General features: G+C 42.1%; 1 protein-coding gene across 1 annotated transcript in view; it reads left to right on the top strand.

The window, feature by feature from the left end:
* The window catches only part of RABGAP1 (RAB GTPase activating protein 1), a 146,000-nt gene that overhangs the window by 118,140 nt on the left and 8,894 nt on the right, over positions 1–18,966 (top strand). Inside the window, exons 16-18 of the mRNA XM_082656281.1 lie at positions 7–63; positions 11,171–11,263; positions 11,687–11,797. Of these exons, the coding sequence (XP_082512407.1) occupies positions 7–63; positions 11,171–11,263; positions 11,687–11,797 (261 nt within the window). The remainder of the gene's footprint in view (positions 1–6; positions 64–11,170; positions 11,264–11,686; positions 11,798–18,966) is intronic.

The following is an 18,966-nucleotide window of genomic DNA, read 5'->3' as shown; positions in this document are numbered from 1 at the left end:
CCTAAGAGATATCGCTCAGAAGAAAATGCAAAAAAACTGATGGAATTAGCTTGCAACATGAAGGTAAAATCATTTTTGCATTAATTTAGATTCCTTTGTTAATGTCTCACTCTTCCTGATCAAATTGTCAACATTTATAGTACATTAATAATAATGTTTTCTTTTGTATTGTATAATTTTCTAAATATTTTCATATATATTACAGCCTATGAATTAAATATCAGGTTTCATGATTTCTACTGTGCTGTCCTTTAACTTTCAGTATTTGTTGTTATGGTCAGAAATTCCCTAAAATGAAAGTAATAATACATGAAGGAAACTTATTCACTATTTATCACTTCCAGTGAAGCATTTATGATTTGTATCATTTTTTTAAGGTTAGAAAAAAAGAAGAATCTCCTTGTGTTCATGTTATAAAAGTTTTGTTTTTAAAGAAGAAAAAGTAATTGAGGGAGTTTAGTTTGGAATTTGAGAGGTGGAGGCAAATGGGAGACAGAATAAATAGCTGTATTGAGTTGCTTATAGGGTGCATAAAAGACTGACTGTCATATTTACTCAGTGTGTCTCCAGAGGGTAGAATTGTGATCAGTGTGTCAGGGGCAGATGTGGTAGGAGAGAAGCTTCACTATCTACTGAATTAGAGTACGGACTGGGAATTAGAGAGAGATCTGAATTCAAAGTTATTTCACCTATTTAAGGCACAATTTCCTCATCTGTAAAGTAATATTGGATTTCTGGTTCTGGTTATATGTCAGACTGAGCTAACTCAGGCTACCCTTCTTTAAACATTTGGAGATGCTAAATAAAGTATAATCCAAGAAATGTTTAAATACCTGGATGAACTTGAAAGAAAAAAGAGAAATACCCAGGTGCCTTAAACAAAGTGGCTCAGTGTATTGTGTGTGATAATGAAAGAGCATTCCAAGGGAATATAGAACCAGAGGTAGGTATTAGGATTTTACTACTCACGAAGACAAGACATGATTTGGGGCCTTCTGGAGGCCCCAAAATGAAACTGAAATCTCTGCATAAAGTTAGGACTTCAGAATGGCCACCCTGTTTGTAAAAGCAGGAATACAAAAACTACATATTAGCCTGATAAAAAATAGGAATCATGATATAAAGTGAATGGGGGATTTGGGGGGGAGGGAAAGGAAATAGAACTTCTAGAAATTAAAATAATCATTAAAGTTATCGTTCAATGTAAAATGTTACATCCTTCACAAGTATTATGGATAACATTTAATGATATTTTACCATGTGCTAGGTACTGTGATTAAGTGTTTTTACGTGTGAGGATTGTACGGTGCTTACCTTAGTGCCTGATAATTAGTAAGGGTTTAAGAAATAATGGCTACTACTATGATTATTTCCTCCCTGGTTTTTCAAGCAGAAACAAACTCTTTTCAGTAACATTTCCACCAGTGATGGGTTTGCACACAGCACACAGCCAAATGAGCTCTGAGCTTCTTGGAGTTGCTTTCTGTCCCAACCTGGTTTAGCATACAGAAGGATGCTGACTCTTACTTATGATTTCTTCCCCTCCAAAACCTGCTTCTTCCTCAGTGTCCCCATCTCCAGTTTGTGGGACCTCATTGCTCAGGCCTGAAAACTTAATACCATCCTCTTCTATTCTTTCTTTCACACTTAACATCTTCATATTCCACATCCAAGCCCTATCATCAAAATATATCCTGAATCTGATCACTTCTCAACCCTTTCATCACCAATGCCCAAGTCTAACCATCTCATCACTTCTCTTCTGGAATATTGCAGTCGATTCCTTGGTCCTTCTGTTTCCACAGTGATTTCCTCCCAGACTCTTTTTGATCTCATCTCTCTCTTGCTTAAAACACTAATGGCTTCTTATCTCAGAATAAAACTCAGGTTCTTGCCTTGGCATGCAAGGCCTGGCACCGTCTCACCTCTGACAGTGTGATTTCAACTACTACTACTTTTCCCCCTTACACTTTTCCACTTCAGACACCCTGGCCTCCTTGCTGTTCTCAGACATGCTGAGCATGTTCCCTCCGCAGGCCTTTGTACTGGCTGGTCTCTCTGCCTGTAATGTTGTTCTCCTTGCTGTCCACATGGCTTGACCCTCACCTCATTCAGTCTTAGGCTCAATGATCATGTCATCAGAGAGGACTTCTCTGATTACAGTGTCTAAAGTAGCATCTCCCCCCAACTCTTTACACCCTATCTCCTTATCCTGTCATATTTTCTTCATGTCACTTATTGATACTTAACATTATTTTATATGTTTGACTATTATCTGCGTGCCCCCTGTCCCCATGCTGGAATTAAGCCTGTGACAGAGGGGACTTTATCTCGTTTGTTTATTGCTGAATTCCCAGCACAAGAACAGGATCTGACATGTAAATATTGGTTGAATGAGTGAATAAATGAATATTCTGTTGAGCTTCTTCCAAGTGTTTTACAAAGAAGAGTTAACATGGATTTGGGCAAGGCTTAAAAATAGCTTCTAGCTAAAGGTTTACCTTTTGGGTTTTCATTAGCTTGAAACACTTTAATAATAAATGGATTGTTTATTTCCAAAGTCCAGATGGGAGGTGTCTAATGTCTTTTTCCTTGCCTTTGCTTCCAAAGAATTAAGGTAGACAAGGCCGCACAGCACACGTTATTATTTGCTTAGATACGTAATTCCTTTTGGTCTTGGAGAGCCCTGCATGGCTAGGGTACACTTTGGATGATTTCCCCTACTTGCACATGGTTTCAGGTGAGAAAAATAGTAATTTTTCTTGAAATTGACTCATCACGGAAAGCCTACAGATTCACCAGGACATGAGAGAGTGAGCTTTTTCTGTTAAAAGGTGGGATATGGTGTGTACAGTTTAGTTAGTGATGATTAGTTTCACTCTGGCAGCTATACTTAACACCAAAAAATATTAAAGGAGATATAGGCAATAGTTGAGCCAATTATTGGCAAAGGACTTCAGTCACAGTGATAATTTGTCAGCTCAAAAATAAGAGAAATCATTGGCAAGCTCAGTTATGAGCCCTGCGTTACGTAGACTGCATGATGGAGGAGGGCCTCAGTCAGCACAGAGAGTGCATAGTATCTTCTGGTTGTTTGGAGACCCTCTAGCCATGGAAAAGGGGATTCCTGCTAGGTGAATGCTTTGGAAACTAGCTTCTGAATTTCTTGGTGTAGAATTTAGAAAGGAACATTGGCCTTGTAACTCATTCAATCCCATTCCATTATTTTTTAATTAAAAAAAAAAATTGTGACTCAGTTTTCTCAGTTGTACTTCCTAATTAAGGTGGGAATAGGGAATGCTTTACCTCACATGCCAGTCCAGGAAACAGATACCTATTCTTGTTGTTGTCTTTTGTTGTGTTTTAGCAGTTACAGTGTTGTAATTTCCAGTATTTGTACAGATTTTATAAGAATCTCATTTGTTCCTCACAGTACCCTGTGAGGTGCAAAGGGCAAATCAAGTATGGAAACTGAGGCTTATAGAAGCCAAGTGACTTACCCGGCTGATACTGACTGGGCAGTGACAAAAGCCCTGTTGGAACTCAGGCCTTCTGACTGCGTGCTCCCAAGGCTTTCCGCCCTGTTGCATGGCCTCTTATTTCAGAAGGCGGCAGGAACCAAGTTTGGTGCAGCAGTATCTGCAATGGCCACAAGGTGGGTGTGTTGCCCAGAAAGGTCCACTGTCCTCTCGGTGCCTGCGTCTTCCTTTTCTCCATCAATCTCTCCCAGTATCTGTCTTTACTTGCCTCTCCTTTTTTTTCTCTCTCTCCTTTCTTCCCTTTTACTTCTCCCCTTCTTCTCCTTAATTTATTATGGGACCGAATTTTTTTTTTTATTTCTTACAGAGTTTTAGACCCCTGCTCTTAATCTAAAATTTAACAACATACATACATACATCAAAACTCATATAGCCGTCTGTTGAATTTCTCTCCCTCCATGGGTCAGTGACCTGAGATGGAAAAGTTGTTTCCACTTGTGATATAAGATCTAAAAGGAATTTCACTTTAAATAGATTGTTCAGGAGATCGGGAATGGTCCTAGGAGCTCCACAGCCCTTTCATACCCATAACTGTGCCATGCATCATCTTTAGTGGAGGGAAATGGGAAAAAAATAATTAGGTCTTTTAAGTTTTGACTCAAGAAATATGTGAGAGCAACTGTTTCTTTGTGTGTCTATACAGGAATTTTGAGAACAAGTCTGATACGTGAGGCTGGTTTAGAAGCAGCAGGAACTATGCTAAAAGAGATGGCTCAGTGGGTTTCTTAGATCAAATCTGAATACTTGACCCATTGGCTGTAGAATCCTGCCTGATGTGAAATGGAATTTCTGAACCATGGCTTCATTGGAATTTGTTATGTCAAACATAAAGTGAATATGCTAGGCTTCAAACTACCTGTAAGAAAAGATATTATTACAAAAACCAAATAGTAATATCTGTCAATTAATGTAATCCTGACCATTTGCTATTTGGAGAAACAGAAAACTCTTTGGCATTTGGGGATATTTGCCCTCAGGGCATGTTTTTATTCATGAGCCTAAAAGCAGCACTAGTTTGAACTTCATTCTCCGCTCAAATCATTTGTGTAGTTAGTGTGGGTTTGGGTTTTAACTTCTGTGTTTGTAGTGACTTCATCAGTCTTTTTTCTTGATATGTTCACAGAAGCTTGTATAGTGTCTACACATAGTGAATTTATCCTTAGAGTGACCATATGAGGTCATTTTATGGATGTGTGTACTGAGGGTTAGAGAATTGAAGAAAACTCCCAAAGGGCACAAAGTCAGGGATGGAATTGAGATTAGATCCCAGGAATTTCAGACTCTAAAGTCAATGCTTATCATCATTGTGCTTTACTGTACCTGAGGGATTGAATGAATGGGACAAGAGCTACTTCTATTGGTCCACTTTTGGTGATATTTATCATATAATGATGGGTAACTCAGTCTCTATGTCAGTGTTGAAACTTACCTTTTGTACACTGTAGCTGAGTTCCATTTTCCTTATAACTAGACCTGGCTAGTTTTACAAGATATCTTTACGTGTTCCTACCTTTTAGAATTGGATTTCATGAGGAAGCTTCTGAGTGGGTTCTCTCTTTCTCTGCCTTGAACCCTAAAGTTTGCTGGTTGTTGCAAGGGTAGCAGTGTTCACTACCTTCTTGTTTTATTTTAATGAGTTCCTCTCCCTTGGTCCTTATCTGCATGTGATTCGTCTGCTAATAATTTGCTTCTTGCATTTTAGAAAAATACTCTGATGGTAGAACAAGGATGCCTAATTCTATTTAGTTATCTTTGAGGGAGTGTGAGCCTGAACTGTTTGAATAAATTAAATAAAAAGGCTGAGAAATCAAATAGAATGTTGATTTGTTTCAAGTGGAGTCCCACAAACCTTGGCTCTCAAGCTGGCTCTGCCTCTGCTTTGTGAACTAAGGTAGGTTAGCACAGCAGGGTTGTAGAGAGAGAAATAAGACGATGCCTTTAAAGTAGTGGCTGCTCTTCTGATGATATTATCATCATCCTTCACACACCAGTGCTCTTTTGGCCCAGGCTGTTTTGATCTCCTCTGCCCAGGTATCTGCTTTCCTTAAGTCAGTTCAAGTCAACAAGCATTTGTAGATTGCTTTCTATGCCAAGAATATACTGTGCTCAGTACTGGGCATGCTACAGAGATGGGTAAAAAACAAGAATCACCCCAGACTTGCATTCTTGTGCTGGCATTGCTGCTGAACAGTCTGGGTCCTTTACTTTAGACAAGTCACTTTACCTAGCGAGGTCTCAGTTCCCCAGTACAATGAGGGTGATAATCCCTGCTGTACGCATCTCAGAAAGTCGTTTTGATGATTAAAGAAAATAGTAGATGTAGCGGTAGCTTGTTATCTTGAAACTTTTATGTAAATCTCAGGTTCTTGTAATCACTAACTGAAAAAGAACCATGGACTTGTGTCAGATTTCTTTATTTAGCAACGAGGACTTTGGGGTCAGGATCTCCTTAATGTGCCAGACCTCTTCCTACCCACACACTCACCCACACAACATAACTCCAATCCTGCCACGCAGAGCTACTAACATTCAACCTCCCACCTGCACTGGACTTTCTGTGAGTCCAGCCCAGCAGGGATTCTTGACTTTTGCAGGAACTTTATTTATTTTTTATTTATTTTAAAAATTTATTTATTTATTTTTGGCTGCATTGGGTCTTCGTTGCTGCACGCGGGCTTTCTCTAGTTGCGGCAAGAGGGGGCTACTCTTTGTTGCGGTGCGCGGGCTTCTCACTGCGGTGGCTTCTCTTGTTGCGGAGCACGGGATCTAGGTGCACGGGCTTCAGTAGTTGTGGCTCGTGGGCTCAGTAGTTGTGGCTCGTGGGCTCTAGAGCTCAGGCTCAGTAGTTGTGGCACACGGGCTTAGTTGCTCCGCGGCATGTGGGATCTTCCTGGACCAGGGATTGAACCCGTGTCCCCTGCATTGACAGGCGATTCTTAACCACTGCTCCACCAGGGAAGCCCCTTGCAGGGACTTTAAACCAAACTTCAGAATCAACTCCTAATATTTCCTATCAGCAGCCTGTTTCCTACTCTTCTGTGTTAAATGGACTTTGTTTAAATGGCTCATTGTTTGCAGCACATGTTCAGAGAAGAAAAGCAGATAATAATAATGTTACAGCCACCCTTTATTAAAAAGACTTCACTGTGTGCCAGCCAGGTACTCTTCTTAGCTCTTTATGTGTTTTATATCATGTGATCCTCATAACAGTAGTTCTCATAAGGACTGTTGGGATTTTCACAGATGAGGACCCTGAGACTGAGATAAGGCAGCTTGCCCTCAGTCACACAGTAAGTCATCTGCAGAGCCAGGACTCACGCCTTGGTCTGTCCAAGTTCTTACTGGCCGACGGTACTACCTCACTCCCACCAAGGTCAGCAGCCACTCTCATTCTTTCTCCATCAGTGTGGGCCACGACATCCCTGCCTGTTCCACGGCCTGATCGGGGGCCAGCTTTCCCAGGGCAAGTAGCACATGTTTTAAGAGAGAACCTTATCCAATTCCTGTGACAGATTCATGATAAGTGAGTGACCAAAGGAAAGGTGTTTTAGACTAATTTTTACCTCTACCAAAATATCAAACTGGCATGTTCCAAGTCTCCGCCTTCTCTCTAATTCAGGGTTTCTTAACCTGGGACTATGGATGGGCCTCAGGGAGCCCATGAGCCCTCTGAAATGGTGTGTAGAATGTTGAATTGCTGGGGGTGGGGTGGGGGTTAGCTTCTGTGCTTTTTTTGTGGGAACCATGGCTCTCAGGGGACATTCAAAGTGGTACTGTCTCAAACAGTGTTAAGAACCTTGTACTAATTGCAATGAGGTATAAAATTGGTTTTACCTAAATTACAAACTCAGCCTTAACCCAGGAAATTATTAGAATTTTTTCTTCCTTGAAAGTGTATTTAAACAGAACAGATTTCAAATTTAATCGTCTTTGAAGGCAAAAATACCTCTGTGTGTGAAGCCGTGATTTCCACAGCCTTCTGATAGGAGTCAGCCAACAGCGGGTGTGATTCAGAGATCTGCGGCTGATTCCATAGCTTCTCTTCTTCTTGAATTCAGTTAAAATTTTCGTGGTAGAAGTAAGAGACAGGCAAAATGAACCGTGGGGACTATGTCTCTTCATTAAGTATTTTCATGCTTACTGTGTGCCAGGTATTAGGAATTTCACAGTGCTTAAAGAGTTCCTGCCCTTGTGGAGTTTGCATATCCTGATCTGTGTACATCTTCGTATCATTAATGCTTAGCAAAGAACACTGCACATAGTGGGGCTCAACTATTGGATCAATAAATGTCCCTGCTTGCATCCTTATTGGGTTAAAAGGAAGGCCTTTGACTTTGATTTGTTCAACAGCTGACTGTTCCGATTATGTTCCAAGCATTGAGCTGGGCGCTAGAGGTATGGTGGTAAGCAAAACAGATGTGGCCTGTTTCCTAGTGGGAAGACAGTTAATCAAGTAAGCACATAAATAAATAATTGTGAACTTGGACAGCTGCCATGGAGGATTTGGCTTGACGCTATGAGAATATATAATGAAAGACCAAGCCTGATAGGGGGAAGAGACTGTCAGGGAAGGGTTCACTAAGAAGTGATGTGGAGGGACTTCCCTGGTGGCGCAGTGGTTAAGAATCCACCTGCCAATGCAGGAGACACAGGTTTGATTCCTGGTCTGGGAAGATCCCACATTGCCGCGGAGCAGCTAAGCCCGTGTGCCACAACTACTGAGCCTGCACTTTAGAGCCCACGAGCCACAAGTACTGAAGCACACGTGCCACAACTACTGAAGCCTGCGCACCTAGAGCCCGTGCTCCACAAAAAGAGAAGCCACTGCAATGAGAAGCCTGCACACCACAGTGAAGAGCAGCCGCCGATCACTGCAACTAGAGAAAGCCTGCCAGGAACAAGCAACGAAGACCCAATGCAGCCAAAAAAAAAAAACAAAAAAAAAAAGTGATGTGGAGCTCTGATCTGAAAGGTGAAGAGGAGTGATCCAGGCACAGGGTTGCACAGGCAGAGGGACCAGGCTTGCAGTGTACGTTCGCTTTGGATGCCATTTCCATGTAGAAGACAGGTTGATGCAAAGGGGCGGGGCGGGTGGTGGTGTGGGTTCCCTTCTCATTAATTTAGCAAGCATTTCTGGGCGCTCTCTGTGCATGCGCAGGGGACAACAGTGAGTGAGACGCAGTTCTGACCTGGAGAAGGCACTGATAATGGGACAGGCGGGCTGAGAGGTGCTGGTCTTTCCTGGGTGCTGCCTCATAAGGACACTTGAATTGCTGCTTTTGCTGCTGATACCTCTCGTTCCTCATTCAGGCATCAGTCTTTTTCACAGGGTCTCTGCCTCAGAGGCAACCTGAACTAGTTGACTCTGGTATGCAGCCACATGCTCCGGAAGTCAGGATCAGCTATGAACCCATTATAAGCAGTGTTATGTTTGTTTATTTTTTGTTTGTAATGGGGTTGGAGGGGGTGGGGTAAGGCATTCAAGGGAAAGAGAGGGAAGAAGAGAGAGACTGAGAAGTGAGGCTGAGAGTTGGGAAGGCAAGTCTCAGCTGGGAAAGAAGTCAGAACTCTGGACCAGCAAGCTCTGCGTAGAGAAGTGAGCAGAGCTTTGTCTCAGAGAAGCCCAGGGTATGAGAATTGTTTTTCAAACAGCGTTCACTTTGTTAGCTTAATTATAAATGTAATTCATGCTCAATGTAGAAAATGTAGAAGCATAGGAAACACAAAGAAATGCCCATATCCTATCACAGAACTGAAAGAACCAAATGAGGTGACATGTGTGAAGGGCCTGGCATGTCTGGGGCACTTACTACACACTAACTGCTCTTACAGTGTGAGGGAGAATCAACCCTTTTGCTCTGAGAATGAGACATTTATAATAAAGGCTAATGAAAGGTAGAAAAAATTACTTTGTAATTAGCCTTTTAAAATGTATGTTTATGAGAAAAATGTTAATTCTTCCTTACCCCAGCATGAGAATGACAAGTTGAAGAATCCTGAAGATTTGTGAGAATGTTTTGTAGGATTTGGTGTCAGTTCTCTTTTTTATAAAGCACGAGGGGAGCCTTGTATCCCTGCCCTTCCTTGTCATTTATACAGACTGACAGCAGAGTACTGGGAGGAAATGTTTGCTGCCCACAAGCCTCATTTAGTTTCTGTTCCTCTGCTATTGATCTGTTAGGATTGTTTATAAATTTACTGATCACAAAGTTGTTCTATTTAAGTGCTTTGTGAATCACTTACACGCACGATAAACATTCACCCCAGCATTGGCCTTAAACCGCAGAAGATCTAGGTTTAGGGATGTCCGTTTCCAGCTTGTGGCCTCACCCCAGGTGTTTAGTGGGCATCTTTCTATAGACTGCAGCCGGGGCATAGTGCTGCACGGCTCCTAGCTGCCTCCCCTCGGGCAGCAGCCAAACTCCAGGAGCAAACTCTAATTGAGGCAGGCCTGTAAACGGCCCGACAGGGCCAGGTGTCCACAGAATCAGTTGGAGAGGAACACCAGGCAGCTCGAGTAAGACAGAAAGGGAAGAATGGAGCAGGGATTGGAGATGCTGACATCAGCCTGCCAAAAACTTGGGCCTGTCCCATCCCCTTTCTATGGCTCAGTATTTTCTTCTGTAAACTAAGGAAGTTGGACTAGACTAGCTCTGTGATTCCTAGGAACTGGAGGCTAAAAGTCAGATTTGTGAGTCAGCAGTGTAGTAGTTTGTAGTGGTTGGTAAGAAGAAGCTTGAGAGAAAGAAGACAGTAGTTTAATGGGATGGAAGAGCAGCTAAATAGAACGCTCAGCAGAACTGTGTGTTTAAGGGCAGAGAGAACTGTGCCTGTTTACAGGCAGCACAGAAGGTGCTAGTTGAAAGGAAAGTGGTAGATGGTAGGACAGTGAGGTAGCCACAGCTTGAACTTTGGATGATGCCTCGCGGCCTGGGCTCAGATCCTGAACCTGCTGGTCGCTAACTGAGTGACTTTGGTCAAGTCACGTAACTTCCTTATATCTCAGTTCACTTGCCTCTAAAATGAGGATACTAATGCCGTACCTTGTAGAGCTGTCATGAGGTCACAGAATGAAAGCACCTGCAGCAGTGCTGGTATGTGCTAAAGAAGTGGCCCATGAGGAGGAGGAGGAAGATGGACAGTCAGACCTAGAGCTCAGGTAGGAGGGGTTATCTGTTGGGTGCTCATTCTGACTACTGGTAAAAACTTCAGCAACCAGTTATCCCCAGCAGACCCATGGACATGATGGTAGTCATTGAGTAAGAATTTTAGGTCCTGGGCTCATGTGCAGGAAACACCACTTTCATAGTAACTTGGGATGCCCAGGTCAGCAGAGGTCTTGGTCTTCAGGGCAAGCCCTGAAAGCACCCACCCGTTGCTGATCCTTTTTTTTTTTTTGGCGGTACGCGGGCCTCCCACTGTTGTGGCCTCTCCCGTTGTGGAGCACAGGCTCTGGACGCGCAGGCTCAGCGGCCATGGCTCACGGGCCTAGCAGCTCCGCGGCACGTGGGATCCTCCCGGACCGGGGCACGAACCCGTGTCCCCTGCATCGGCAGGCGGACTCTCAACCGCTGCGCCACCAGGGAAGCCCCTCTGATACTTTTTAATTTGTGCTGTGCTTTATCCTACAGATTAGTCAGAAGAAGTTGAAAAAATATGAAAAAGAATATCACACCATGAGGGAACAGCAGGCCCAACAAGAAGACCCCATCGAGCGATTTGAGGTTTGTTTACGGCCTAGGTGATGTGAAGTGTTTTCAGCCTTTCATTTTACATAATTGTGCCTGTAACTAGCTTTAGTGAGTTCTTTTTAAAATTTAGTTTCACTATTTCTAGGGTCCAGTTTCAGTTTGAGTTTGCAAATGAGAAAGCAAGATTTGTTTTGCTTCAGACTAGCAGCCTAGTTTGTTACAGTTCGGTGGGCTTTTGTCACAGTTAATAAGAAGTAGCTGCTTGACAGTCACTTGAATTTAAGTATTTCTCTGTGGAGATAGAAAGTAAGCAGTTGTTGACTGGCAGCACGTTAGGACCAGCCACATCTCCCGTGATTCCCGTAGGACTCAGCAATTAGTTTTGGGGGTTAACCTGAGAAGTTGTCATTTCCATCTGATTTTTATGTGTGTAACTGGTTTCTTTTTACCCATCAGCGGGAGAATAGGCGTCTACAAGAAGCTAACATGAGGTTGGAACAGGAAAATGATGACTTAGCCCATGAGCTGGTGACCAGTAAGATTGCACTGCGAAAGGACCTGGATAACGTAAGTCTGACTTGTCTGAAGGGATGATTATATTGAAACACTTCTCCCTTAATCAAGTGAAATCCTGGAATTTTAGTGTTTGTTGTTCTAGTTAGTGTTTCCCTCTTATGATCCACCTTGCTCTTGTCAGTACTGTTCCCTCCTCTCCTTCAGGATCATCCATGATCTCATTAAGGCCTCCTTACCGCATTCTTCTCTCATTATACAGCAAACCCTGAACGCCTTTCCAGACATTGATTGAAAGGTGTTTCTGGCTATTCTTATGTTATTGCAATTGGCAGTAGCATTTAATCACTATAATTTCCTTAACTTACCCCTAAGACAAGAACAGATTTTGTCATCCTGCACATCACGTGCCTGTTGGATAAGCATTGCCAGTTGTAATAAAGCTCAGTGCCTCCGCAGCTTGCAATTTCATCAGGAATTTCTGTTGGCAGATATTCTGTTTTTCTTTGCTTCTCCTAATCTTAAAAGGTTTGAGATGATGGCATTCCTGGCAGGGTGTTTGTCCAATTTCTATACTACAGGCTTCCCATAGTGCACTCTCTCATTCATGGTTTAGGTCGAGGTTGGCGAACGTTTTCTGTAAAGGGACAGATAGTAAATATTTTAGGCTTTGTGGGCCACATGGTCTCTGTTGCAACTATGTAACTCTGCCATTGGTGCCTACACAATAAATAAACGAATGCACATGGCTGTGTTCCAGTAAAACTTTATTTACGAGAATAGGTGGCAGGCTGGCTTTGGCGCTTGGACAAAGTTTGGCAGCACCTGACTTACGTTTCCCTTCAGGCTCCTAAGATTACTTTTCTGCTTGTTGATTTTCCTGAGGCTCTGGAGATAGGCTTAGGCTATTGAGGGTTTACAGGGGACTTAACATAATATATTGAACCCCTTAGGACCTGTGAACTTCACAAGGTCCTTGACAGCCACCAACATGTATGAAAATATTGTGTACTACTGTATTTCTCTGACAGTCTTTGCTTTCATTAGATTCTCCAAGTGAGTCACATCGCAGATGAAGAGAAAGAGAGATGGCAGTATCTACTGGTTCTTATTACTTCTCTTTAGAAATAGAATAATGGAGTAAAATTTTGAACAGGTCTGGATTCTACCATCAGCTACTCTACTTTCAAGCAGGGTGAAGTGTGGTGAGGTGGAATAATAGCTGTGTCCAAGAGTATAGTGAGAATTACGTGATTTGGTGTGTATGAAAGTGCAGGAATTAGGCACAGGCAGTGTTGTTTCACTCTCTTTGTCTGATTGTCAGCTATAAGTAGCTGCAGGTAACTGGGAAGACTCCTTTTTCCAGTTTTTACAGGGAGGGTGTTGTAAGGCCATTAGCCCTCAGTAACCAGAACCTGGAGATCCCGTTGCTTTTTGGTTTACCACAGTCTCCTTAGGTTGGAGTTTCCTCCCTGTGGTGCAGGTTCCCAGCATACCCTCTGATCTTCTTTGTAGAAACACTATGAGAATCATTCCCTCACTGTTCAGGCATTTCTGCCAAGTGAGCGGAGGGAGGAGGGTGTACACTGAGCAGGATAATTGCTGAAGCAAAAATCACAGTGTGCACCTGTGATGGCTCTTCTAGCAGCTGTAGGTCATGCAGAAAGGAAGTGAAAAAGAAAAGAAAATGGGTCCTGTACTAGAGCTTTGTATTCTACAATGAAATTATATTAAGAGGCAACTTAAGATAAAATTCCAGGCAGATTTTTAGTTTGAGCTGTTGCATTTGCCAGTCTGATGGGACCAGAAGTAACATTGATGCTCTACTAGTTTAGGGTGGAAAATACATTTCTTAGGTTCTTGAAGCCTGCCTCTAAAGAGGGTAAGCCTTTTTTTAAGTTGTCTTTGCCTGGCACAGTAGTCAAAGAGCTAGGTTACATTTCTGGTATCAGAAGTGAGAAATAGTAAAAATAAGATGAATTCCCATTTACTCTATGATGATGTATGTGACAGGCACAGTGAGAAGCACTTTGTTAAACTCTAATATCTCTTATCCTTACCTCAGCCTTGTAACATGAGCCCCATTTATGGATAAGGATTTTTTAACAATAAAGAAACTTGAGACTCAAGAGAGAGGAAGGCACCCAGGAAGAAGCTAAGCCAGGAATGTAACCCAGGTGCATCTAATTGAAACACCCAGGCTTTTTCTGTAATGCCACACTGTCTCCAAAATAAATATGGAACAAGAAGCTATGGTTTGATGTCATAACTACATCAAAAATATACTGACACCTAACAGAACATTTCTTAAGCACTTACAGAGTTCTAGACACTGCTCCACGTGCTGTGTACTTACTGTCAAATCCTCCAAACAACCCTTGTGTAAAGGATACAGTTACGATCCCCATTTCACTGATGAGGCCAAAAGAGGTTAAATGTCTTACACAGTCACACTGTTAGTGGCAGAGCCCTTAGACTGCAGTCCAGCTGGCCTGCCGCTCTTAACTTGGCTCAGAGGAGCAGGAACCCTGTTGCCACTAGGGCTCAGGAATAGCAAACTGGGGTCCCATCGTCCAGCCATCGACGGTGCTGAGAAAACAGACCTTTTCACACTAAACGTTGAGTCCCTTTCCAAGTTAGTCTTCTCTCGTATCTTTTGAATCATCACGGAAAATCAGAGGTTCTGAAGTGAGGGCTGTGGGGTCCTCTCAGCGTGTTTTGGCTTCAGGGACTTAGATTTCTGAAAGAACTTCATCATGCCCTTTCACTCTTCCCTTTCTGCATCCCAGAGAAAAGCTCTCATATGTGGCTTATAGAATTTCCAGAACCCTCTTTGTATTTCCAACTGATTTTATTATCACTTTTGTTATTCCTCACCTGTCATTTCTGTTACTTGTCACAAAGCAGCTATGGAGAGATCCCCGGTCAGCTACTGAGTCCCTAGGTGACTCCATCCAAGCTTTCTCCTCTATGAAATGGGAGTAATGCGTGGACCTGACATTAAGGCATTGGTGCTAAAGGCTGAGAGGGAACCTGTGGAAGGTACCTGGCACAGGGCTGATGGGACCCCACCTGAGTCCCCTCTGGCATGGTTGCTCTCTGCATTGAGACAGTGTAATGTGGGAGTGATGGAAACAGACTCAGGAGCTCAACTCCTGGGATTTGAATTCTGGCTCCACTGCATTCTAGTTCTCTGAACTTGAGCAGGTGGCTAAACTTTCCCCACTGAATTACTTTGGTCTCTTTATCAAAAATCAATTGACCTGGGCTTCCCTGGTGGCGCAGTGGTTGAGAGTCCACCTGCTGATGCAGGGGACGCGGGTTCGTGCCCCGGTCCGGGAAGATCCCACATGCCGTGGAGTGGCTGGTCCCGTGAGCCATGGCCGCTGAGCCTGCATGTCCGGAGCCCGTGTTCCGCAATGGGAGAGGCCACAACAGTGAGAGGCCCGCGTACCGCAAAAAAAAAAAAAAAATCAATTGACCTGTATGTATGGGTCTCCTCGATTCCGTATCTCCTCCATTGATGTATACATCTATCGTTAATGCCAATACCACACTGTCATAATTACTCAGGTCATGGGAGTCCTCCAATTTTGTTGTTCTTTTTAAAAAATAATTTGGCTATTGTAAGTAATTTGCATTTCTATATAAATACTAGAATCAGTTTGTCAACTTCTAGAAATAAAAGCCTTCTGGGATTTTGAGTGGGGTTGTATTGAATCTGTAAATTAGCTTGGGGAGTATATTAACATCTGAGCAGTGATTGAACCTTCCAATCCATGAATATGTTACAATTTTCATTTATTTAGGTCTTTTTCAATTTCAGCATTGTTTTCTTAGTTTTCAGTTTACAAGATTTGCACATATTTTAATCTGTTATTAAGGGTAATTTTTTCTCTTTTTTTAAATAAATTTAATTTATTTATTTTTGGCTGTGTCATTGGGTCTTCGTTGCTGCGTGTGGGCTTTCTTCTAGTTGTGGCGAGCAAGGGGTACTCTTCACTGCCGTGCGCAGGCTTCTCATTGTTGCAGATCACGGGCTCTAGGTGCATGTGCTTCAGTAGTTGTGACACGCGGGCCCAGTAGTTGTGGCTTGCAGGCTCTAGAGCACAGGCTCAGTAGTTGTGGCGCACAGGCTTAGTTGCTCCATGGCATGTGGGATCTTCCCAGACCAGGGATCGAACCCGTGTCCCTTGAATTGGCAGGTAGATTCTTAACCACCGTGCCACCAGGGAAGTCCCAAGGGTAATTTTTTCTTAATTGTATTTTCCAATTATTTATTGCTAGTCTCTAGAAATACAGTTGATTACATGACCTTGTATCCTGTGACCTTGCTAAATCACTATTCTTGTAGCTTTTTTGTTTATTTTTTAGGATTTTCCACATACACAATCATATCATCTCTGAATAAAGACAGTTTTACTTCTTTTCAAGTCATTCTGTCTTTTTTCCCTTGCCTTCCTGCACTGACTGGGACCTTCGGAACAATATTGGATGGTGAGAGTGGACCTCATCACCTTGTTCCAGTTAGCTGTAGGTTTTCCATAGATCAGGTTGAGGAAGTTCTCCTTTCTTCCTGTTTGCTGAGAGTTGTCATGAATGGGTGTTGAATTTGATCAAATGATCTTCCTGCATCTGTTGAGGTGATTATTTGCTATTTTTCCTAATTCTCTTAATACAGTGAAGTGTAGACAAACTGATTTTTCAGTGTACACAAACATTGCATTCCTAGGAAACGTGGGGTTTCTTTTTTCTTTTAAGATTTTTATTTGTATTAAAGATTTTTGTGTTGCTAAGGAATATTTGTCTGGAGTTTCTTTAATGTTTTTGTCTGGTTTTGATATCAGGGAAATGCTAGCCTTCTAAAATGAACTGGGAATTGTTCCCTCCTATTTTTTAAGGACTTTTTGTGGGATTGTTCCTTGATTAAATCTTTAATTCCCTAATGAAACCACGTGGGCCTGGAGTTTTCTTAGCAGGAAAAAAAATTTTTTTTTTTCTTGCTGCGTTGGGTCTTCGTTGCTGCGCGCAGGCTTTCTCTAGTTGTGGCGAGCGGAGGCTACTCTTCATTGCAGTGCACAGGCTTCTCGTTGTGGTGGCTTCTCTTGTTGCGGAGGCTTCTCTTGTTGCGGAGCACGGGCTCTAGGCACGGGCTTCAGTAGTTGTGGCGCACGGGCTTAGTTGCTCTGCAGCATGTGGGATCTTCCCAGACCAGGGATTGAGGCCGTGTTCCCTGCATTGGCAGGCGGATTCTTAACCACTGTGCCACCAGGGAAGTCCAGCAGGAAATTATTTAATTATGATTTCAGATATGGAGCTATTCAAATTTTCTAATTCTTCATGTGTACATTTTTATACTTTGTGCCTTTCAAGTGATTTATCCATTTCATCTTAGTTGTCAAATATATAGGCACAGAGTCATTGATATTCCCTTATTCTTTTAATGTTTATAGGATGGATTTGTTGAAGTCTTCTCTCTTTCATTACTGATATGGGTAATTTGTGTCTTTTCCCTTTTTTCCTTAATCAGTCTACTAACTAGAAGTTTATCAATTGTGTTGATCTCTTTAAAACCAAGCTTTTGGTTTTGTTGATTTCTTTTTCTTTTATTGATTTCTGCTTTTTATTATTTCCTACTTTTCTTTTGGTTTAATTTGCTCTTTTTCTGGCTACTTAAAGAAGAAGCTTAGTCATTGATTTGGATCTTTCATCTTTTCTAAAATAAGCATTTAAAGTTATAAATCTCCCTGAAGCACTATTTCAGCTACATCTCACACATTCTGATGTGTCGTGTTTTTATTTTCATTCACTTCTTGTGATTGCTTCTTTGATCTCTGAGTTAATTAGTAGTGTGTTGTTTAATTTTTAACTATTAGGGATTTGCCCCCGAAATTTTTCTGTTGTTGATTTCTGATTTAATTCAGTTGTCATCAGGGTACATATTTTTTCTGATTTTATTGCTTTTAAAACATACTTATGCTTATTTTAGGGCCTTCCATATTGTCTGATGGGTGAATGTGCCACGTGCTCTTGGAGAGTTTGTGTGTCCTGTTGTTGTCGGTGGGGCGTTCTGTCATGTCACTTCTGTCAAGTTGATTGACTTCCACGGATTTACTGCCTTTCTCTTTATTTGTTCTATCACTTACTGAGAGAACAGCGAGGAAATCTGTAACTCTGTGCACTTACCTATTTCTCCTTTCAGTTATGTCAGTTTTTGTTTTCCTGTAATTTGAATTTATGAATGCATTTCAGATTTACTGCCTTCTGGAGTGACTCTTTTATTGTTATGAAATGTCCCTCTTTGTCCGTGGTTAATACTCTTTGTTCTGAGATCTACTTCGTCTGATGTTAATATAGCCATTCCGACTTTCATGGTATTTCATGGTATATCCTTTTCCATACTTTTACTTTTAACATATCTGTGTCTTTATATTTAAAATGGGGTTTTGTAGCCAGCATATAGTTGGATCTTGCTTTTTGAAATTTAGTCTGATAATCTCCTTCTTTTAATTGGAATGTTTAGACCAGTTACATTTAATGTAATTATTTATATGGTATATTTAACTCTACCACTTGCTGTTTGTTCTCCATTTGTTGTATTTGCTTTTTCTTTCTTTTTTCCCCTTTTCTGCCTTCTTTGGTTTAATTGGGTATTTTCATGATTTCATTTTATCTCCTTTACTGCCTTATTCGCAGTTCTGGAGCGCTCAGATCTCCAGAGCTCTACTCCACAGGTTCCAGCCACCTCAGCATCTCTGACCCCCTATCTCTGCCTCCTGAACCCTTTGAGGCATATGCTCTGTTTGGAACTCCTCACCCTGCTCCTTGGTCCAGAAGTGCCTCTAGGCAGAAAGCCAGAATGGTAGTAGGACCTTGCTTGTTTCCTTTCTCCCAGGAACCACAATTCTGCATTTGTTTTTAGTGTCAGCAAACAGTAGTTTTATGTATTTCGTCCAGTGTTTTGTTTACAGTGAGAGGGTAAATCTGGTCCTGGTTAGTCCTTTATGACCAGAAGCGGAAGTCTGGACTTGTGTTTATCGCCACATGTTCCCTCCTTATGTGCTTATGTAAGTAGAATGACTGTGCAGCAAGTGTGGTGCCATAAGAGGACCCTGGCTGGTCAGTCCAGTGGCCTGTGTGCACCTTCCTATTGACACAGCCTTGAGAGTCAGCTCTTGGAGTGATGGCACAAATGCTGGGCTTAATGTTGAGAGACCTGGTTT

This window comes from Grampus griseus (genome assembly GCF_964374135.1).
Source record: "Grampus griseus genome assembly, chromosome: 6".
Classification (NCBI taxonomy): Eukaryota; Metazoa; Chordata; class Mammalia; order Artiodactyla; family Delphinidae; genus Grampus; species Grampus griseus.
The sequence above is the reverse complement of the archived record's forward strand: the minus strand, read 5'-3'. Positions and strand labels throughout refer to the sequence as shown.